General features: G+C 40.4%; 2 protein-coding genes and 1 pseudogene across 2 annotated transcripts; 1 reads left to right on the top strand and 2 right to left on the bottom strand.

Moving 5' to 3' along the window:
- Window positions 6,872-7,720, top strand: LOC107636065. Its single transcript, XM_016339601.1, has 2 exons — window positions 6,872-7,123; window positions 7,217-7,720. The coding sequence occupies exons 1-2, from the start codon at window positions 6,872-6,874 to the stop codon at window positions 7,718-7,720; spliced, it is 756 nt and encodes a 251-aa protein (XP_016195087.1).
- On the bottom strand, window positions 8,262-8,813 carry LOC107636067 (dihydrolipoyl dehydrogenase, mitochondrial-like). The gene is made up of 2 exons (XM_016339602.1): window positions 8,740-8,813; window positions 8,262-8,652 (listed from the first exon to the last, which is right to left on the bottom strand). Exons 1-2 carry the CDS (start codon window positions 8,811-8,813, stop codon window positions 8,262-8,264), a joined length of 465 nt encoding a protein of 154 aa, XP_016195088.1.
- On the bottom strand, window positions 8,730-19,887 carry LOC107637591 (annotated as a pseudogene).

The raw sequence follows: 24,431 nt of genomic DNA, 5'->3' as shown, positions 1-24,431 counted from the left end.
CCTCCCTCGCAGTCACAGCCTCTCCCTTTCCTTCCATCGCGGGTGAAGCCGCCGTCATCTGTCGCTCGTCGCCCATCAGTCATGCTGCGAACACCCTTAGGACTGGGGCTCCGTTGGGGGATTTAAGGGTTTTTTTAGGGGAGGGAACGGGGCCGTTTTTAAGGGGTTGACCGAACAGAAAACCCTTAAATAAATCGGTCGGTTTTGGAGGTTCACCGGTTTACTATCGGTTCGATCAATTTTTTAACCGATTTTTTGTCACGCGATTTTAAAGTCAACTGAATCGTCCTGATGACTGAATCTCAATTAATCCAGTTAAATCAGTCGGTCCATTTCGGTTTTTAGAACTTTGAGTCTTTCTACAACAATTCAAAAATCCTTAATCGATTCTCAAGGACTTAACTAATTAGTCTAAGCAGTCTTTGTAATTGTTAGATGGTAATCTATTGATACATTAAGTATAGTTGCTATGAGAATACTACCATTTCTCACACATCAACAAGTTATCATTTGACAATTTATTATAGAGACTACTTAGACTAATTATTTAAATGGTTAAAAATTAATTAAAAATTTTTAAATTATGGAGAGGTACTTTGTCCTTTAAATTAATCAAATAATTAAGAACTAAAAAAGGTATTAATTCTTAAAAGCTAATATATTTAAGGGTTTAGCTAACATGTGTCCTAAGAGCAAATGATAAACTTGTTATTAGTGAAAAGTTTTTATTGAAAATATAAAAAATTCAAGTTTTCAATGCATTTATTTTGCCTTCATCAAATGAAAACATTTAAAACTTTATACTAATGGTAAGCTAGACACATGTTAAATAAACTCTATATTAATTTTTCTTTTTAGGAAATTAGAAAAAAATAAAAAAACAAAAAATAGTGAGTATAAAATAAGGGACCGTTGCACTTTGCACTTCTAATTATTTGTTTTTGTAGGGGAAACACAAGGAGGGCTAGGTTTAGGGAACACGACAAAGATCCAAAAGTTTGAAACCGAGAAGAGTATCGAAGACTTGAGAATGAGTCTTTCTTAATCTTCGTGGACAACCTTCCCGAAGACATATCGAGGAGAGAGTTGTTTTAGCTGTTCAACTGGACGGGACGCATAAACGACATATATTTATCACGAAAACAAAAAAGTGATCATATATATATATATGTATATATCTTTGCGTTCATACGATACACCACGAAAGGAGGAGCATTGAAGGCTATAAGGGAGATGAATCGAACGAGGTTGAGAGGTAAGATTATTTTTGTAGGGGAAGCAAAGTACAAGAGAATGCCAGACAAGAATGATACTAGCAGAATTCAGAGAAGAGAAGATGATCAAATCTCTGCTCATCACCGGCCATAATGCGAAGTGGTTCAGATGGAGGATCAGAAGAAAACATCAGAACCAAGAAAGGAGACAAAAGTAATAGATCCACATGGAAATGGGTGGACAAAAAAGGTGGAAGTTACTGTGGCCAAGGAAAACTTGGAGTGGCTACAAAGAAGCCTTGTGGGAGGAACAACAACGGCCATAAACTTTAACTCGCTGAAAGATCAGGTTGCGAAGAACTTTCCTCAAGTCACCGAAGTACGAGAAATGGGTGCCTACAAAGCCTTATTGACCTTTGATAGTGTATTGAGCGCAGAAGAGACATACACCTTTAACATGAACAGTCTATTACAAGTTTTTCATAGTGTTTGGCGGTGGGAGGAGTCCGAACGAAGTGAAACTAGAAGAACATGGCTAGAATGTTTTGGAGTTCCGCTGCATGCCTGGACTGACGAAACTTTTAAAACCATAGGAGGCCAGTGGGGCGAAGTAGTTGGATGCGACTCGTTGAGGAATCGTGCAATTCCTTCAGTGTTGGAAGAGTACAAATTGATACCTGTGTAATGGGTGCGATCAACGAATGGATACACATAACAATAGGCATCAGCGGATTTGATGTGTTGGTAAAGGAGGTGGGACGCGAGACATATGGTGCAAGTTGTAAGTTGGACAATGGTACAGTCAGGGACATAAGTCGTGAGGAACAAATGAAAAATGCTGGAGGTAACTATACAGCTGTGGATGACACATCAGTGAGGCTCAAAAAACCACCGGTATGCGTAGACCAGGCGACTGAACCGATGATGGCTGTGGTGCGGGAGGGTGAAGAAGCTGAGGATAGAATAGTAAATTTAGCAGATATTTTAAATGAGTGGAAATTCAAAAATTCAAAAGAGGCTCAACTTAAATTGGTAACATATAATACGAGTAATGAAGCTCTTAAAGGGTATGCTGATTTTGTGGAGGGTGCTTTTATGAGTAATAAAGAAGATTCAGACAAAACCTTATCCTGGGATTTTGGCAATCTGAATGGTGGACTACAACAAATGAAGGCCATAAGGGGGACAATAAAACACAATAACAGCTACAAAAATAAGCCCAAAAACAAGATATTCAATAACATGGGCTGTGCAAGTATGCTGGGCCCAAATCCTATAGCTACTCCCAATGGATTTGACGCTACCATATGCAACTCGGATGGGCCAGCTCAGGGCATGACGGATCCGGGTCAGGTGCAACGGGTTCTTGCTAGGGGTAGCCATCACAGGCAGAGCGGATCAGCCGAGGGAAGCAGAACCGAGTCTGGTGGTGCTAGCTGGTCCCAGATCGGACGGCCACGAGGAGTTGGAGAGCGCGGATGTTCCACCAATCGAAGACGCGCGACTGAGAATTATCATCGTCCGGCGAACGGCGGGGCAGTGATTGATAAGGCGTGGAAAGCTAGAGAAGGCGATGGAGAGGATATCGGGCTTGAGCAACGCCAGACAATATCGATGGCGCTGGAGGATGGAAGAACTGAAACGATTCCAGGCGATGAAGGAGCGGAGGTAGGGGTGTGCATGGCCCGGTCCCGAGCACTTTAGGGGCTAATTTGGTGCGATTTCATTGGGTCTAGGGTCGGGTATGGGTCTCAAAAATAGACCCAGTCATTATTTCGGGTCGGGTCCGGGCCATGGCTCGGGTCACCCGAAGTCGGCCCGGTGGCCCGATCATCATACACAATTAATATTTTGTGTTATTAGTGATGGATAATGGCTATTCTTATGTGGAATTTAAGTATTGTAAATCTTAATATTTTGTGTTATTAGTTATTATAAGACTATAAGTTAACGTTTTCTGTTTAAAATGCATAAGATTTTAGACTAATGCATAATATTGTGTTATTTGTATTGATTTAAATATTTGGTGTTATTATATAATATTAGTATTAATTATGCTTATACTTTAATTTTAGAAAAGAGTTGGTTCTTGTTATATTTTTCTAAGTGAATTTTACCATGTCAAATAATAGTTGGAGCCTTGGAAATTTGGATATTTTCATATGCACTTATAAGAAGGTATAAAGGTAATGTAATGTTAACGGCCCGGTTTTCACCCGGTATAATCGTGGCCCGAAAATGTATAGGTTTCATCGGGTCTAGGGCCGGATTCGGGTCTAATAAATAGACCCGGTATATATTTCGGGTCGGGTCTGGGTCACTTCAAACCCGGTTTCACCCGACCCATGCACACCCCTAAGCGGAGGTTCGGGCGGTTGACGGCAATGGGGATGAAGGTGCTGGCCGAGGTAAAAAAGGGGGTATGGAAGAGGATAGTGATGACGGGAATTTTGGGGATATTGATGACGAAAATGGCACAAATGAGGATAACAAAAATGGAAGAGTAACTGTAAATGGAAGCTGGGCAAATAACGCAGGAGCTGTGTTTGATGATGTGAATGGACGATGCAGGTCGAACGAAGGGCAGAAATTATTGATATAGGGCGGGGAGGGCGTTGAAGATGACCAAAGGGGTGAGGACGGAGCTGAAAATGATGCGGATATTGGTGACTATCAGAGTTCAACACTGAAGGAGCAGATATTGGAAAACAGGAAAACATGGGAAGTAGCAGTGGAATCTGGTGCTATGCTACACAACGAAGAGGATGATATTATGGCGATCCTCCAAACTCAAAATGAAGAAATTGCTCAAAGAAAAAGAATGGCGAAACAAAAGGCAAAGGCAAGGCGTTGCAGACCCAAGCATAAAAATAAGGTGTGTAATAATCTTTTAAGATGATCTTTAGTTCATGGAATGTTCGGGGGTTGAGGGGAGATGGTAAGGTGAGGATGATAAAGGATTTTAAGAAAAAAATTAGGCTGAATATGTTAGGTCTGATTGAAACCAAAAGACCTGTAATGACGAAGTTTGATGTCGCTAGTTTGTGGGGGGCATGATGGTGCTGGGTGGGAGTATGTAGAGGCTGATGGTGCATCGGGTGGGTTGCTGTTAATGTGGGATGAAAACATTTTTAAAATAAATAATTGTTATAAAAGGGAGAGATGGTTGTGTGTAGAAGGGATCATATTAAAGAATAATTTCAACTGTGCCTTGTTCTTGGTTTATGGTGCTCATACTAGAGAGGAGAAACGTGTTGTATGGGAAGAGTTGAGTTATACTGCTGGTTTGTGCCAAGTCCCTTGATGCTTCATAGGAGACTTTAATGAGATTATAAACGTCGAGGGAAGAAAAGGTTCTACTAGTTTAACAGCGTCTGCTGAGGAGTTCAAGGATTGGGTACAAGATATGCACCTGTTGGACTTACCGCTCAACGACCGTAAGTTTACGTGGTTCAGAGGCCAGTCCTGCAGTTGGATTGATAGAGTTTTAGTGAGCCTGGAATGGGTTGAGGAGTTCCCAGAGATTCGCTTAAGAGGAGGACCAAGGGGCTTGTCAGATCATTGCCCAATGATAGTGGAAGACTCAAGGTTTAGAGATGGACCTAGACCATTCAGAAGCTTAGACTCATGGTTTACACACGAAGGTTTTCTCAAAATGGTAAAAGAAGAATGGAGGGAACTAGGGGAGGTGCAGTTCATAGACAAATTAAAGGCCTTGACAATTCCGTTGGGAAGATGGCATAGAGACAATTTTGGGAACATGGATAATAAGATCATGAAATTTGAGGAAGAGATTAAGAAGGTAGACGACATGGTAAGCAATGGGATATATGATGGAACAGTGGAGGTAAGAAGAAAGGCGCTGGTGACTTGTTGTGAGAAGTGGTATGTGAGAAAAGAAGTACACTGGAAACAGATGTCGCGATCCCGTCTTGCTAAGGACATGGACAAAAATACCAGGTACTTCCATAACATAGCTTCAACTAGAAGGAGGAACAACAGGGTTGATGCACTGCTAATTGATGGGAGGTTGGTAAGAAATCAATCAAGGATAAAAATTGCTATCACAGAGTTCTACAAGAAGTTATATCATCAGGAAGAGTCTCCTATGGTGGGTTTTAGGGATGGCCTGGTGGGTATGATATCTGAAGAGGATGCTGCAGCTTTAGAGGTATTGCCATCAGCTGAGGAGATTAGAGATGCAGTGTGGGACTGTGAACCGTCCAAGGCACCAGGGAGTGATGGGTACAACTTTAATTTTATTAAGAAGTGCTGGGACGAGATTGGGACTGAGTTCACAGCAGCTGTGATGGGGTTCTTTCAGACTTCTAGGCTACCGGCCGATACTAATATAACTTGGGTTGCTTTGGCACCGAAATTCATTGGGGCAAAGGAAATCAAGGACCTTCGACTAATTAGCATGGTGGGTTGTGTGTATAAGGTGATTTCTAAGGTGTTGATTAGGAGGATGAGAACAGCTATGCCAGCTCTAGTTGGAGAGACTCAGAGTGCGTTTGTCAAGGGCCGGAAAATACACGACGGGGCACTTATTGCATGTGAATTGTACATTGGTTCAAAATGAGGAAAAAGGAAGCTGCAATAATTAAACTGGACTTTCAAAAGGCGTATGATAGAGTCAAGTGGAGTTTTGTAGACATTATCCTGCAGAAGATGGGGTTTGGTCGAAGGTGGAGGAAATGGGTGATGGAGTGTATCGGCACAACCTCTATGTCGGTGTTGATAAATGGTTTACCAACGAAGCCGTTTAGGATGGAAAGAGGTCTGAGACAAGGTGACCCTCTATCTCCATTTTTGTTTGTGCTTGTTGTTGATGTCCTACACAGAATGATTGGAGAGGCAGTTAGAAACGGCCGAATAACCCCCTTAATTGTTGGGAGAGACAATATTGAATTGTCACATCTTCAATTTGCTGATGACACTGTGCTGTTCTGTCCGCTGGAAGAGGAGACCATTAAGAATTACAAGAGGCTTCTACGATGCTTTGAGTTGATGTCGGGCTTAAGTATCAATTTTGACAAGTCTAGCTTGATACCAATCAACTGTGAACAGCAGTGGGTTCGAAGTATGTGCAGCTTGCTAGGATGCAAGGAAGCTGCTCTTCCAGTTAGATATCTTGGCGTCCCTCTAGGAGCAAACCCGAGGTTGGTTAAGACTTGGAAGCCAATTATAGACAAAGTGGAGGAGAAGCTCAGCTTGTGAAAATCTAAGGTGCTGAATAAAGCAGGGAAGCTGGTGCTCATCAAGGCAGTACTAAACAGTCTGCCGGTATATTACTTAAGCTTATATAAGATGCCAAAAGCTGTTGCGGAAAAGCTTATTTCATTATAGAGAAAGTTCTTTTGGAGTAAGAAGGATGGCAGAAATGGCATGGCTTTAGTTAGTTGGGAGGTGGTCCAAGCCCTAAAAAAGATGGGTGGGTTAGGTGTTGGAGATGCGATGGTTCGTAATACAGCACTACTATTTAAGTGGTGGTGGAGGTTCTCCAAGGAGGAGTGCCCATTGTGGAAGAAGGTGGTGTGCTCCTGTAACAATCTCTCTCCTAATGCGCTATTATCATCCCAGAGATTACCTACTAGAGGGGTCCATGGAAGGATATATGCCAGCTACAAATAAAGGAGCAACATATAAGGGACAAGATGATAACTGCCTTGTCTATGGAGATCGGTGATGGAAGAAGAACTCACTTCTGGGAAGATATTTGGTTAAGTGGTGGCGCGCTGAAGGATAGGTTTCCAAGGCTCTTCTCGGTTTCAATCCAAAAAGGATCAGTCATAGGGGTATATGGCTTTTGGGATGGGCTAGAGTGGGTTTGGAATTTCCAATGGAGACGTGAGCTTTTCCAATGGGAGTTGGAACTAGTAAATCAGTTACATGACACTCTAAGACCGGTTAAACTAGCTTTTGACAGAGAGGATAGAGTGGTATAAAAATTTGACAAACAAGAAATTTTTTCTACTAACAGTTTTGTGCAGGTGTTGCAGGTAGAAATGCTCCCAGATAATGTAACCAGTTATAGCTTCACCAAGACTGTTTGGAGAGGGTTAGTCCCTCCAAGAGTTGAGCTGTTTGCATGGTTTGTTTTGATAGGCAGGGTGAATACAAAGGAAATATTAGGTCGTCTCGGAATTATAAATCCGAATGATAATGTCTGTCTTTTGTGCAATAAGGATGTTGAACTTGTTCACCACTTGTTTCTTGGATGCGACTTTACTTGGCAGGTGTGGTGTGCTTGGGTATCTGATTTTGACAGACAATGGTCCTTCCCGGGTACAGTGAAGGAACACTTTCTAAGCTGGACAGGTGTAACTTCCAGGAAGGAGGAGCGTAAGAAGTGGTTCATCAGTTTCTTTGCGGTGATTTGGAACATCTGGTTGGAAAGAAACAAGAAGTTATTTCAGAGCACAGCAAAAGGTGTAGATGAACTAATCAATTTAACTGCCCTCAGCTACAAGGAGTGGGAGAGTCAGGATCCCTTTAGTTGTTGATGGCAATGCCGGAGATGACATTGGGATAAATTCTAGGTGTTTAAAATAAGTGCTGTTATTATCTTTTATGTTACAAACTACTTTGCTCCACTATTGTGTTGAGCTTCTTTGTTTCAAAAAAAAGTTTGTTCAAATAGAAAAAAAATCAGATAAACATCATTTAAGATCTATAGTTAAGTTCGTAAAAAAGGTAAAAATTCTTCACAAAGTACCATAGAATTACAAATAGAGTGTTATGATATCTGCAAAGTTAAAATAGTCCTTGCAATATATGAAAAATATTAATTACCCCTTATATTTTAGTGCTATAATAAGTGCTAGGTAGTGAAAATCATATGTAAATAATTAGTTACTCACCACAGTACTACTCAATACTCATAAGTCGTAAGTAAAAACAATCCAAATCAATGGTAAATAACTAACTAATCGTATTTATGCTCCTAGCTAAACCTATTTTAACACAAGATGGTATCATCTTACCATAAAATTCACGGACAAAAATGAGGACAAGAATAGAGTAGAAACTGCTTCTTCAATTCTTTTAAATATGAATGGGCTTGTCAAAAGTAGCCATTGTAGCTTCTTTCACCGCTTTGCTCATTGTTGGATGTGCATGGCAAACATGTGCTGTGTCCTCACTTGCAGCACCATACTGTAATGCCAGAACAGCTTCATGAATGAGCTCTCCAGCATTTGGTGCTATAATATGCACTCTCAATATCTGGTCTGTCTCCTTTTCGGCCAAAATCTTTACCAACCCTTCAGCATTATCTATTACCTTAGCCCTGCTATTGGCCAGCAAAGGAAACTTCCTGATGCAGTATTCAACACCAATTTCCTTCATCTGCTCCTCCATCTTCCCAACAAATGCAACCTCAGGGTGTGTATACGCAACCCCTGGGACTTTACAGTGAACTGGTGATAAGATCAACCTAGCAAATCAAGCGCATTTTGAGCAAGGAATAACTCAATGTTAAACGCTATTGGAACTGTATAGCCAATCACAAAATGGTTCAAACGTGTCCCAAGCTTCATTCAAACAAAAGCGCAATTGAATCCAATATTCCAAAAGAACATCAAATTCTTGCTGCATTCATACATGTTGTTGACAAGGCTGAATCAATTCTCTTTGTTTACACATGTAACAACTGTCAAATTCTATTCACCATGGTTCCTGCCAAAAACTAGCTACCTACAATTGTCTCTATCGAACAAAGTCATAACCCAAAAAAAATACCTCTCATTAAATAGGTGAAAAACACCCTCTAATCTTTTCTCTCTATCCCTACAAAACTGCTGGCTGATTTTCTGTAGCAATCTAAGACAGCCTACAAACACAACCTAATCTTTGCATGGAATGAACAACTGCGGATGGTGAGATGTATATGCACATTTATTTTCCTTCAAGTAAGCTCCTCAATCTGGCCTCTTTAGATAGGGAGCAAGCTCTGAATCTTCGCCTATGCGGTGGGAGAGATTCAACAATCTTTTCCACCGGGGATAAGCATATACCAATCACAGTAAGATTATCTGTTGTATTGAGGCGCAATGCTTCCTTAACTAGTTCTTTGGTACATTGTTGTGGATCATCATGCCTTATCAATTGTCGATGCACGAACCTAACTACTTCCTGGCTTGACATTACATCCCAAATGCCGTCGCACCCAATAATCAAGAACTCGTCCTTCTCTGTCAATGTAACTACTTGAATATCTGGAACAACAATACGAGGCAACACAGTCTCAAATGGATACTTCAACTTCCAATTACCAAGGGAACGGGTGACAGAAAGATCACCATTGAGATACCCATCATAGATGAAACCACCTAACTCTTCCACTCTCCTCTGTTCTGGTAAATAACTCGGTCTGTGATCATGAGACATCTCAACTGCTACTCCTCGCCTACAAAGAACTGCTCGACAATCACCAACATTGGCAACCAATAAATGCCTTCCAAGTATAAGCACAGTCAATGCCGTTGTCCCATAAGTATTATTAACACTCCGTTCACCAGCCAAGGCAAGGTCTGCCCCTAAGAATGGTTTCCTATGAGAATCCTCCAACCATTTTAGGAAAAGTGCATCTGTATCATATGATTGCAGCATATTGGTGTCTTCAAAAAATAATCTAATTGCATTCCTCTTAATGAAAGCAGCTGCGTTAGGCCCCCATGCCCACCAAAAACTACATAAAATGCACTCGGTATAGGGTATTTGAACACAAATCCAAGGTGGGCAGCTAGATCATCTATTTGGATGTGCTCATCATCCATGGATCCCCTTCGTCCAATATCAGCACTAGGGGTGTACATGGGCCGGGCCACACCGGGTTTGGCTTGACCCAGACTCGACTCGAAATATAGACCGGGTCTAATTTTTAGACCCTAACCCGATGAAACCTATGCACCTTCGGGTCGGGTGAAAACCGGGTAAAAACCGGGTGAAAATCGGGTCTTTAGCATGTAAAAATCACCTAATCTCCAACCATTATTTCACAATTCACATAGTAAAATTCACTTAAAAAAATATAACAAGAACCAACCCTTCTCTAAAATTAAAGCATAACCATAATCAATACTAATATTGTCTAATAACACCAAATATTTAAATCAATACAAAATAACACAATATTATGCATTAGTCTAAAGTCTTATGCATTTTAAACATAAAGCATTAACTTATAGTCTTATAATGACTAATAACACAAAATATTAAGGTTTACAATATTTAAATTCCACATAAGAATAGCCATCATCCATCACTAATAACACAAAATATTAATTGTGTATGATGACTGGGCCACCGGGCCGAGTTCGGGTGACCTGAGCTATGACCCGGACCCGACCCGAAATACTAACCGGGTCTATTTTTGAGACCCTTACCCGACTCTAGACCCGATGAAATCACACTAAATTAGCCCCTAACGTGTTCGGGGCCGGGCCGGGTCTTCGGGTCGGGCCGGGCCATGTACACTCCTAATCAGCACAGCTTCCAAAACAAACCGTTAGAGTAAATGTGGTAACAGGAGTCTCCAAAATGGTAGCTTCAATCAACTCAGAGCAACTCACACTAACAACATAAGAAACAACAATCAGAAGCACATCAACAAAAAGAAAATAAATGGAAAATAAAAACATAGTATTATCGCCAGCACTAACCCACCATTATTACAAAGAACTATTCTCATTAAGAAAATAGAATATGGAATTCACTAGTAATTATAGCCAGCTAGATCAACCGGAAGAAACTTAAGTAGTGTCTCTTCTCTTCTTTCTTTTCATGTGATAAGATACCATGCATATAGCAGTCGCTAATTATATAGATTAAGATAGACAATAACAAAAATAATAAAAACACCTAATTCCAAATTCCATGTGTAAAATACAGGTTCTAAAATCTCAATATGTATACCACATGTGATCCGTTACCCAAGAACCGCCCACAAATAACAACCTCGGAATCAAATCTCAACCAAAATAGATAATCTCCCCAAAAATCTATCCAACTAAACTACTAGAACCTCAAATATCAGAGCATTAACAAAAGATTGCAATTATTCCATCTCTACTCTGAATACTCTCACACTCTTACTTACTTGAGCATTGGAGTCCCTTTGCAGGTGTCCAACGCCATCTCTCCTACAAGAAGACGACGTTCCATCCTCCTTCTCCAAGAAAAGTTGTTCGAGCGTCAACAGAACGAGCTATATCTCGGAAAGATTTATTCACACAGGAACATTTGGCGCCCATCGTGGGGCCTGAAATCTTCTAACCCCACAACCTTTGAAAGTGTTTTCTGTGCTTTTTTCTCTTTTTTGCAGGACATAACATATGGCAGATGAACATAGCCACGCTCCTTCAAACCCTAACTCAGCCAAGCTGACGACCATCAATGAGGCTCTCAGAGCCGAGAACCAAAGATTGGCTGAGATTTTACGCCAGAAGCAACATAGTCAGAGCAAGGGAGGAGAGCATAAGAATGCTGAAAACAAAGACGACCATGACGATAACACGTCGAAGGCCAAACACACCATACCCACTCCCCTGAAAACAACCACCAAAAGAACCAACCCCTTCTCAAAAGAGGTCATGAGCTTTCAAATGCCCAAAAATATCACCCTACCAATGACCCTGAAACCCTATGTGGGAATAGGAGACCCAAACATTCACGTCACCAAGTTTTACACGATGATGTTCATGAACAAGGAACCCGACCCAATCCTATGCCGTACCTTCCCCACCTTCTTGGATGGAGCCGTCCTAATCTGGTTCTCTAACCTCCCTGAAGGCTCCATTTCCAACTTTGACGAGCTAGCCGACCAGTTTGTCAACCATTTTGCCGCATCCAAAGTATACGTGCACAACTTCAACTATCTGAGCACTATAAAGCAAGGGCCGAACGAAAGCCTGAAGGACTACATGACCAGATTCGCTGAAACAACCAATGAGATACCCAACTTAAACCCGAAACTCCACCTTCACGCCCTAAAAAGCAGCCTCCGACCCAGAAAGTTCCAACCATAGTCATAACAAAACCAAAAACCCTAGCCGAATTTCGAGAGAAGGCAACAACCCAAATCAAAATTAAAGAACTCCGAGCACTGCGAAAGGCAAAGAAACCCACCTCAAACAAAGAAGATGAGAAGTGAAATAAATATCCAAACAATATAACAGAACAAAAGTCATTTAAGCTCACACCTAAGTTTGATAGTTATACCCCTCTCAACACCAAAAATGATGAAATCCTCAGAGACATCTTGCATTCAAAACGCATCAAACTCCCAAATAGAGCAGGCACATATCAAGATCAGTGATATGTAGACAAATCCAAGTACTGTGCCTTTCATCAGAAATACGGACACACAACAGATGACTGTCTGATAGCAAACGATCTCCTCGAAAAGCTGGCTCGCCAAGGCCTATTGGATAAATATATCGATAGCCGAGGATGAAAGCGGAACACAGAAGACCTCGACCAACATTCTAAAACAACCGACAACTCCTGGGATAAAGGGAAAAAGGTAAACGAAGATATTAATCCACCCTGTCGAATAATAAACTATAATTCTTGTGGTTTTGCAGAAGGAGGATGTACCAACTCGGCCAAAAAGAGATCTTACAGAGCTATGATGTCGGTGACGGGATCAAGTTTGCCCCACCCCATCAGCAGAGACAAACCAGAGATCTCATTCCTTCCCAAAGACTACAAAGCAAATGATCAGAACCTAGACGACCTTGTAGTGATATCCGCGAAGTCGGAGAACCACTCGTAAAGGAAATTCTAATGGATCCTGAGAGCAGCACAGATGTTTTGTTCTACTCAACATTCCAAAAAATGAGACTAAGTGATAAAGCTCTCCAACCATCCTCTGGGGAACTGGTAGGTTTCTCAAGTGAGCAAGTTTCAATCCGAGGCTACATTTGGCTAAAAACCATACTTGGAAATTACCCTGACTGTAAAACTATGGGCATACAATATTTGGTTGTTGATTGCAAAAGTCCTTACAATATAATTCTAGGCAGACCTTCATTCAATGCTTTCAATGCTATTAATTCGACCGTGCATTTGTGTGTTAAGTTCCTTTCGTAGGATAACAAAATCATAACAATCCATGGGGACCAAAGGGAGGCCAGGCAATGCTATAATGCCAGCCTAAAGAACGAATACTCAAAATGGCCTGAGCAACAGTACGTCCAGGCAGTATATAAATCGGAACAGTTACCTCCATTGGCCGACTTAGATCCTCGGACCAACCACCAAGAGCGGCCGATGCCAACAGACGACCTTACAAAGGTTCAACTAACAGCCGAAGAGAGCAAATATACATACCTTGGCAATGCATTAAAGAACGAAAAACGAGAACAACTAGCTAAACTGTTGAGACATAATGTTGATCTATTCGTATGGACCCCAGCAAACATGCCATGAATAGACCCTAACGTCATCTATCACAAATTAGCAATCAATCCATCGATCCGACCTACAGCTCAGAAGAAAAGGCACCTCGGTACAGACAAAAGGGCAGCTTCCTTGGAGGAAACCCAAAAGCTCCTCAACGTTGGGTTCATAAGAGATCTCAGATACTCCACCTGGTTGGCCAACGTGGTAATGGTAAGGAAAAACAATGGTAAGTGGACGATGTGTGTGGACTATACAGACCTTAATAAGGCCTGTCCAAAAGGCGCATACCCCCTCCCATGCATCGACAAACTGGTTGACAGCTCTTTCAGTTTCCAATGTTTAAACTTTATGGATGCTTATTCCGGTTATAACCAAATACTAATGTATTCGACTGACCAGGATAAGACGGCTTTTATTACTGATAATGGAAATTTTTGTTACAAGGTCATGCCATTCGGACTCAAAAATGCAGGTGCAACGTATCAAATACCCATGGACAAAATTTTTTCAAACCAAATTGGCTGAAACATAGAGGTCTATGTTGATGACATGGTGGCAAAGACACTACATGCAGCAAACCACATTAAGGACTTAAAGGAAAAATTTAAACAAATCCGAATGTACAACATGAAACTCAATCCCGAGAAATGCGCTTTTGGAGTGCAAGGGGGGAAATTCCTCGGCTTCATGCTCACGTGCCGAGGTATTGAAGCCAACCCTGAAAAATGTCAAGCGATTCTAAATATGAGAAGCCCGAGGATGGTGAAAGAAGTTCAACAACTAACTGGTCGACTAGCAGCATTGTCTAGGTTTTTTACCCTGCATAGCCCACTGGTCACATCATTTCTTCAAGACTCTATGAAAACAAGAAAAATTCTAATGGATCGAGGAATGTGAAATAACCTTTACCGAACTCAAGGCCATATTATCAGAATCACCAATACTTCAAACACCGGAAGTTGGTAAACCACTATACCTCTATCTATCTGTTACTAATCATGCTATCAGTTCTGTCTTGATAATAGAAACAGGAAAGCAACAACACCCAGTATACTTCGTCAGCAAATCCCTCCAAAATGCTGAGATCAGATTTCGAAGCTAGAAAAACTGGCCTTGGCCTTGATAACAACGCCCAGACATTTGCGGCACTACTTCCAAAGCCATACCATCATAGTGAGAACAGAACAGCCCTTCCGGCAGATCTTGACGAAGCCCGAGCTCGCTGGAAGATTGATTAAATGGTCAATCAAACTATCCGAATATGATATTCAGTACCAATCACAAGGAGCCATAAAATCTCAAGTTCTGTCCAACTTCGTTGCGAAACTCACGACAGGAGAATCCAATTTCACAGTGAATAAGTGGACACTATACGTCGATGGAGCTTCAAACAATAAGAGTCTGGAGTAGGAATTTTACTTGAGGATGAGCAAGGGACAGCTTTAGAACAATCTCTACAATTCACCTTCCATGCAATCAACAATCAAGCAGAATATAAAGTACTTATAATAGGATTAAGGTTAGCCCAGACAATAGGTGTAACACAACTAAGCATTAGATGTGACTCCTTACTTATGGTACAGTAAGTAACAGGTAACTTTTAGGTAAGAGATCCACTGTTGGAGAAGTATAATGCTGTTGTTAATAATCTCATTAACAACTTCCAAAAATTTGAAATTTTCCATATACCTCGAGAACAAAATGATAGAGCAGATATCTTTTCAAAATTGGCAACAACCAGGAGTCAAACTAAAATACCTATATTATCTCAACTAACACTTAATGAACATAGTGTTATGCTAACAACAATTTCGAGTATTTCATAGGAAGAAGACTAGCGAAAGCCATTCACACATTACTTACGAACAGGCCTAATACCTGAAAGCGTTCAAAATAAGAGGAAATTCAAAAGAAGAGCAAGTTTCTACACACTACTCGGCTCTGAGCTATACAAGAGAGGTTTCACAAGACCTCTTCTAAGATGCCTAAACACAATAGACGGTAAGCTGGCGATAGACGAAGTTCACGAAGGTGTCTATGGAACTCATATAGGAGGAGGAAGCTTGGCTTCCAAGATACTCCGAGCAGGTTACTACTGGCCAACATTACAACAAGATTACATGTATTAGGTTAAACACTGCGACCATTGTCAATGCCACGCACCAGTCATTCATAACCCAGCCGAGCAGTTACATTCCTCAGAGGTAAGCTGACCCTTCAACAAATGGAGGTTAGACATCCTCGGACCCTTTCCACCAGCACCTGGACATGTTAAATTTTTAATTGTTGTTATTGATTATTTTACCAAATGAATAGAGGCAATACCACTAGCAAAAATAACCTTCGAAAAATGATATCTTTTGTATGGAAAAACATACTCTGCAGATTTGGTATTCCTCATTCCGTTATAACTGATAACGTTAGACAATTTATAGATAAAAAATTTACAACTTTCATACAAAAATTCAAAATTGTTCAACAATTTTCATCTGTAGAACATCCACAAACTAATGGCCTAGCTGAGGCCTCCAATAAGATTATATTACAGGGACTCAGGAAAAAACTCGAAGACTCAAAAGGAGAATGGGTCGAGTTCATCCCAGAAGTACTATGGAGTTATAACACAACAGAGCAATCATCAACAAAAGAAACTCCTTTCAGGCTGGTATACGGATATTATGCCATGCTACCCGTTAAAATCTCCCTACAATCCCCCAGGACCAAAAGCTTAACTAAAGATGATAATATCTAAAACAGAAGAGCCGAGCTGGACCTCGTCGAAGAACATCGAAACAAGTCAACACCACAACAGTTCGCTACTAAACGAGCTATAGCTCAATCTCAAGTCAAGAACATTTTCACAAGGCGACCTCATCCTCAGAAGAAAAGAAGACGTACGAAAGCCTCCAAGACATGGAAAGCTGAGCGCTAATTAGGAAGTCCCATTCAAGGTTTACAAAGTCATCGGCAAAGGAGCATACAAAATTCAAACATTAGAGGGCACAATAATCCCAAACAACTGGAACATCTCCTCTTTAAGGTTGTATTACAGTTAGTCTATAAGTCGGATATGGTGATGCACTCTTTTTTCTACTACCAGATTTTGTCCCTAAGTTGGGTTTTGCTGGAGAGGTTTTAATAAGGCACACACCCCGTACCTTTACAATTTCGACAACCTGGCAAATATAAGTTAAATCATATATCTGTTTTCTATATTACTCGGCTGAGTACTCTAACAAACACTACTGTCTCGTGAAAAAGAAATCAAACAAAATAAAATATACAAAAAGCAATTTCTCAAAACATGCACAAAAAGCGTGCAAATCAACCATCACAAACCAAATATCTACCTGTTATAAAGAGGTAGATATTGACAAGCTTAAGCTGGTCCACAGCATCAGCCAAGCTCCCATCACCTGAAACAATCACAACTAAATTAAAATAGTGCAAATCAACAAATGTAAGTAAAGACAAACAAAAATACCATATTTGAAGATATTGGCAAACGCCAATATCACCAACATCTCGAACAAGCTTGATATCAGCAGGACTTTGATAGTATTCATCAGCAACCATCAAAAGCGGGAAGTGCTCGCTCCACAGTGAGGTAAGGTCCTCATCGCCCTTATATCCATGCAACACCTTTTGATTCTCAGTAAACTTCTTCACCTGATCTAAGTCGACCTCTTTCTCACCAAGTCTATCATTATCCAGGTCCACCACCTTTTCTTTCTTACCATCCCCCCTTTTTCTTTTATAGCTAATCTTTTTTACGGGAGCCGGCTGATCAACCTCTACACCTTTCTCAGCCCTGACATGACTGCTTGAACCCTGTCTTCCACATTCTTTGTCCGGAAAAATGCACGCAAAATGCTGGATGTCACCTTAGGAGCCTTTTCGACTGCAAACATAATAACCAGATGTCAACAAACCACACAAACCAACAAAACAAAAATACACTCAACTATTACCTATATATCCTGACAAGGCATCTTTATCTGACTCCAATTCGAGAAGTTCCACAACAGACAACAAATCAGATGAACAAACATGGTTTATTGAAAATTCAACAATCATTTCATTCTTATACTCCATTCTGTCCATCCCTAGTATTTGTCTCGGCCTCGGAATCCAGAATAAAGGAAACCTCTCCAAAAGACATTCATCCACATACCAGGGAAATTCATTCTCAGTAACACCAACTTTCAAAAACATTGATTTAAAACCCTTATAAAAAGATCTATACAAGATGAAGATAGCGCGACCAGGAGCACTAGCCATGTTCAACCAACACCCCCTCTTCACACCCTTACACTAGAACAAAGCAAAAAACACCTCTAATGACGGCTCTAAGTCAAGACAATCCATCAATATCTCAAAAACCCTCACGAACGCCCACGAGTTCGGATGCAACTGTGACGGGGCACATTTCAATTGCATTAACACCCCCACACTCAAACTCTGTCAAGGGGAACCTAACACCCATCTCGACAAAAACGTAGCTATACATAAAAAGGAACTCAAAACCTTCTCCACGATGGTAAACACGATTGTCAGCATTACAAGTCAAAAACCTAACATTAACACCTGAACCTTCCCTAACCCACGACAACGAAGAATCCAACTGAGACAAACTACGATCATCATCAAAGACAGATGCCCATTTCTTCACCGACTCTGCAACCCAACCAAACGGGTCACGTGGATCCCACACAAAAACTTCCTCCACTATCTTATCACCTCCCTTATTTACCTCAACATCCTTTTGACCCATAGCACTTCTCTTCGACACCTTTCTTCCCTTTTCCATTCCAGAAAAAAAAAAGAAACAAGAAGGACAAAATAACAAAACAAGAGTCACTAACCTTTTCTGCTCATCTTCTACAAATAACCAAACAATGCAATCCCCGAATGGATAATCTAAAAATCCAAAATTTCACCCACTAACCCGCTACATACAACTTTAGCAGACCAGTAAAACCCCCAAGCAAACCACAACCATTGATCAAAACATTACCTCACACATCAACGAACAATAATGATAACCGTTTCATTCCCCTAGACGCATTAAATGCAGCAGTCTTTTCAAACAAATTCTCTCTCCTCAACAAAATTTTCATATTTTGCAGTCACCGCCAAAATGTCAAGCTTTCCCCATTTTTTAAAAACTTGCCATACACAAGTCAAATTTGGGGGCTACCACTATTCTCTGATTCCGAGTTATACAAAAGCTCGACCTGTTATAGCTCGGTTATGCAAAATAGGTCCAGCTTGGGGGCTATGATCTGTTACCCAAAAACCGGCCCACAAATAACAACCTCGGAATTAGATCTCAACCAAAACAGATAATCTCCCCAAAAATCTCTCCAACTAAACCATTAGAACCTCAAATATCGGAGCATTAACAAAAGACTCTGTCAAACCAGCAACAAAGATACGAATAACCACCCGAGAATAACTCAATATATACTAAGTGACTCACTCAGTCACAAGTACGCAATTATTCAATCTCTACTCTGAATACTCTCACACTCTTACTTACTTGAGCGTTGGAGTCCCTTTGTAGGTGCCTAACGCCACCTCTCCTACAAGAAGACGACGTTCCTTCCTTCTGCTCCAAGGAAAGCTGGTTCGAGCGTCAACAGAACAAGCTATACCTCAGAAAGATTTATTCACACAGGAACAACATGAATATCTCATTCTTCTCAAAATTTGCAAAATAAAACAAGGAACACACGAAACTAAATCCATCAAATAACGCAAATTCACAAATAAATCCAAACCAATGTATATAAAACACCGAGAGAGATAACTGACACGGATAAAGAAAACATCACCAAAACAAAATTTTCCATCACATGAACGAAATTTCAATAATAACCTCAATTCAAACATAAACAAGACAAAAAAAGGAAGAAAAAAAAGAAAAAACATAACAAAACATACCGATTCCATCGATTCAGGCAAGACTCGAACTTGGCTAAAGATAGGAATAGCATTGGCGATGGAAGACATCCCAGCCTTAACGGCGTGCTCTTGCATTGCGCATAAATGATACTTCACATCCAGCACCAGAATGCTCTGCTGACACATGATTTCCGCTTCCGCCACCATGTTCTGGCTCACAATGATCCTTCAAAACCCCGCGTTATGTAAACCTCCCTCTTCCAAATAACTAGGGTTCTGAAATTAGGGATTCGAGATCGAAGCTTGGTTCGAATTCGGACAAGTTTTGCTTTCGAAAAGTGACTAAATTAGTAAATTAAGTTCTCCCTTATCTTTCTCTTCTTCTTCCTTAGTTTTTCACTTTTTTCTGTTTTAATTTGTTTTAAATATAATTTACTTAAAATTTATTAAAATTGAACAATAATACATTGTTTACGTACTAAACTACTAATGGATTTTTTTCTTAAATAAAATAAAAAAATTAATTAAACTTTTGAGCTTTAGTTTTTAGAATATGATTTTTTTTTGTAATTAGGGCAAGTTCGCCGCACTCCCATTGAACTCTATATAAATTAGGGAGTTCGTTGCACCCCGACGAACTCTATGCTGGATTTCGAAAATAAAAGCATGCAGCGGAGCAGAGAACCAGAATTTCATTGTCGACTTTCGTTATCATTGTAAATATTTTTTCTTTATAATGTCAAGGAATCTATTGTTATCCATTCATTACGATGGTGAAATTGTAAGACCCGGTTAATTAATGGCTAATTAATCCATAAATGAGAATTTATTCTAGAAAGCCAAAAATGTTATTTTTATGGCTAAATGTGATAGAGAAGATTGAGACGAGAATTTCGGTACCAATTTTATAGAATTCGGACCAAGATTGGACCGAACGGGCCAAACCGGTCCAACCGGACCCAAAGTGGGCCCTTGGCCCAACTAAACTAAACCAAAACCCTAGTTTTCAGCACTCTCTCTCCTCACAACACACTAAACACGCTGAAAATGGAGGCTATGGAGGGAAGAACACTCTCTCAAGTTCTCTCCCTTGGTTGATCTTCAAACCACCATAACTTTTGATCTAGAGCTCCGATTGCCGCACCGTTTGTGGCCACGCGTTCACCGCGGAGAGCTCTACAAAACCCATACAATCAATCTTGAGGTAAGCCACGTTTTACTGTTCGAAATTCCAGCCCTTGATTTCGAGTTTCATGAGCAAGAATGTTGAGATTTTGGGTTCTTTGATGTTATAGGACCCAACTCTCTTGAAGGAGAAGGTTAATCTTGTCTCCTTGAACCTTGGGTGTGGTAAGATTCTCAACCCTAGTGTAAATTGTTGTTCTATGACGTTTGGGTATTGAGATGTTGTGTATGGATATGATGATTGTGGCTTAGGTTGTGTATATGTGAATATTGGAGCTTGATTGGTAATTTTGGAAAGCTTGAAAGAGGGTTTTGTGTGATAAAAATCTGTTCTTGGAGGTGTTGATACCTTGAGAGCTTGTGGACAAGTGGTTTGGAAGTGCTCCGGTTGAGCTTGGGAAATCGGCTAAGGTATGGTTTCGGTTTCCCATATCTAATATGTAATGTGGTAGGAAATACTTAGGCTAGAGGCCCTAAGATAGGCATTGGATTGTTGATGTTGTTGAATGGTTGAGATATATGATGTGTTCATATATGTGATTATGAATATTGATGCCTTGATTGTGTGATATATGAGAAATGCATGTTGTGATATATGCTTGATGAATGATTAAGGTTGAATTGGTGGGTGGTACCATGTTGATGGTGAATATGATGTTGATTATGTATAGTGATTGTTGATTGGGAATGGTATTATTGGAAATTGGGATGAGGAAGGATGTATGACATGATATTGTGTTTGTCCTTTAGCCGTTTGATTGAGAAGTGTTAAAATGGTTGGATGTGGTTTTGGAAATTTTGGTAAAATATCAATATGTGAGTTGAGGATGGCTTGTTGTTGATTTTGGTACATTTCGAATGATTTCAAAGAGAAGGGTTGAAATTGGCATGTTTTGATTGATTTTGAAAAGAGTTGAAAGTGGCTTGTTTTGAAAATGGCACTTTGTGGTTTTGTATGAAAACATGGTTTTTTGGCATACTTTGATGGGACATAACTTGGACTACGGATCTCTGATTTGTGCCAAATCTGTTTAGAAATGAAATTGGATCCGGGATGTCCATGCCGTTCGAAGAACAGGTGAAAAACGATTTAAAATGAGTAAGTTATGTCCGTCGGAAGATTGGGGGTTGAATCTGTGAATTCTGCAGTTTTTAACTTAGAAAATTTTTAGCAGAATGACCCCCCGCGCGTAGGCGCACTTGGCGCGTACGCGCCGTTCTTCCAGGAAGCGCCATCCACGCGTGCGCGTGATGTGCGCGGGCGCGCCGAATATGCTGCACCCAATGCCTAGCCATTTTCCAGAGAGTTGTGCCAGTTTTGTGCCTGGGGCGCAAGAGTACCCACGCGTACGCGTGGCTGACGCGTGCGCGTCGTTTGGCTAATTTTCAATCCACGCGTTCGCGCGTATGACGCTTGCGCGTCGATGAAGTTTAAGGCCATCCACGCGTGCGCGTACGCGTGGCCCTGTGTTCATCCCAAAGTTGATTTTTGAGTTTTAAAAGCCAAATTTCATACTTCTAAGCCTCCGATCTCACCACGTATGTCTTAAATCATTATGATATGCCTATTGATATTATCTGGAGGAAGTTCTAGGATTGCCTTCGGCTTTCCTCTATTATTATGTATTATATATGTGGAAGCTGTTACCGTGCTGGGGACCCCTGGTTCTCACCCATGCGGATTTTGTGGTTTTCAGATGCAGGACGTGAGGCTTCTCGTTGAGGCATGCTGGAGACTTCTGGATTAGCGAAGATCCTTTGTTCTCGGGACTCTGTTTTGGGATATATATTCTGTTTAGATACTTTCATCTCCATTAAATAATACAAACTGTGATGACTCCTTCTAGAGGGGATTTTGGAGATTAGGTTTTCGATATTTATGTCCCTTTGGGTTTTCCTTGGGGTTTTCCTTATTTTATCATATGTATATATTGCTATGCTCGGACCGGATACTTTTATCTCCACTAAATAATACAAACTGTGATGACTCCTTCTAGAGGGGGATTTTGGAGATTAGATTTCTGTATTTGTGTCCCTTTGGGTTTCCTTTGGGGTTTTCCTTATTTTATTATATGTATATATTGCTATGCTCGAACCGGTTATCTTCGCCGCCGGATTTTGAGTCTTGATATTCCTGTTTTTGATACTCTTTATATATACGATCTTGCGTTAGCTTATCCTTTGCTCGTTGTGTTAGTGATCGGAGTGTGACGCTTTCGAGTTGCGGTTTTTGTCTACCCCTTTTTCTACAAGGCTCCTAGTTATAATCAATCATTCATACTACTATACGTACTAAATTTTTGTTTTAGAGGTCGTAATACCTTGCCATCTCTGAATTATGACTTAAGCATAAGTCTCTGTATGGTAGGGTGTTACAGAAATAGTATATGATGAAGAAGGTTCTATCATTTTTAGATTGGGTCAACAGATAATTACCTATATGACACCAAAAGTCAACAGTTTAACAGCGTTGAAGAATTTGATATTGCATTCCGTCGGACAACAAGAAGCAAAAAGGGTGAAAAAAATTTATTACAGATATCCGACAGATGGCAGTTTGTTTTATAAAAGGTATATTACAGTTGTCTTGTCTCTATTGCTAGTATATTTATTATACCATGGTAAGAAATATTTATGTTGTTTTGAAATAGGTATCGTTTACGTGATGATGAGGACGTACTGCTTATAAGATCGTGGCATAACCGATGGACAAATGTTCATTTGTTAGAATTATTCATGTTCCTCGTTGAGTTTGGTGGCCGAGGATCATCTGCAGATACTATCGATAATAGTCCGTTGAGTGGAGCTGTTAGACGAACTATTAGAAGGACGGTGGTGGATCTAAATATGCCACCTGAAGGTATTCAAGAGGGGTCTAATATTGAAGTTAGTAATGCTGACTTGATGGATGACAATGTTGAAAGTCATGAAGGTTCTGCTATCAGGGATCCGATGATGGATTAGTATGAAGTTAACCCCGATGACGAAGACGATGCTGATGAAGAACCACCCGAAATTTTTTATAATGGTGACGAGGAAGAAGAGATGAACTACTACGGTGACACAAATTCCTCTGACACAGCCTGCCATTTCTCGACCATATGACCGGCCAAATCATTTCACCAGGTTGAATCTTGATGCATTGACTTCGGATTGGTCATTTATCCAGGGAGGCCCCAAAGAGGATCCAAGCAACGAGTTTGAGGTTGGACAAAATAGTAGAGAGTGAGCAGTTGAGGTATAATGCATATTGTATCCAATTCGGGGCCGGTTGTAATTGGAGTATACTCATATCATATTGCCGAAAGCAAGAAAAGGGGGAGGTTAGGAGATACATTGGTCATCATACTTGCATGCAAATATCGATGGGGCAAGACCATCGTAGGTTGGATTCGAAGGTGATTGCTCAACACATTTTCACGATGGTCAAAGCCGATTCAACAATTAGCATCAGGATTCTGCAAGGAGGTGTGGAGAATCACTTTGGTTACAAGGCGTCCTACAGAAAGGTTTGACTTGCAAAACAGAGAGTCGTTGTTAGAATATATGACGATTGGGAGGAGTCATACAACGAACTTTCACGTTAGTTATTCGCTATGCAGATGTACTTGGCCGGTAAGATTTATTTCATTGTGGTTATTCGCTATTAAAAGTATATAAAATAATAAATAAATATAAATATATAATAATTAATAAATTAATTTTTAATGTATACGT

This window comes from Arachis ipaensis, chromosome B04, assembly GCF_000816755.2.
Source record: "Arachis ipaensis cultivar K30076 chromosome B04, Araip1.1, whole genome shotgun sequence".
In the NCBI taxonomy this organism is placed as follows: domain Eukaryota; kingdom Viridiplantae; phylum Streptophyta; class Magnoliopsida; order Fabales; family Fabaceae; genus Arachis; species Arachis ipaensis.
Note: the sequence above shows the minus strand (reverse complement) of the source record. Positions and strands in the feature narration are given on the sequence as shown.

What these genes read in the sequence shown, in the direction of transcription:
- LOC107636065 (XM_016339601.1), top strand. Translation starts at nt 6,872, where the DNA reads ATGATAACTGCCTTGTCTATGGAGATCGGTGATGGAAGAAGAACTCAC. An exon ending in TACATGACACTCTAAGACCG is followed by an intron (nt 7,124 to 7,216) that starts GTTAAACTAGCT and finishes CAGGTGTTGCAG; the next exon opens with GTAGAAATGCTCCCAGATAA.
- LOC107636067 (XM_016339602.1), bottom strand. Translation starts at nt 8,813, where the DNA reads ATGCAGCAAGAATTTGATGTTCTTTTGGAATATTGGATTCAATTGCGC. An exon ending in TTGAATGAAGCTTGGGACAC is followed by an intron (nt 8,653 to 8,739) that starts GTTTGAACCATT and finishes TTGATTTGCTAG; the next exon opens with GTTGATCTTATCACCAGTTC.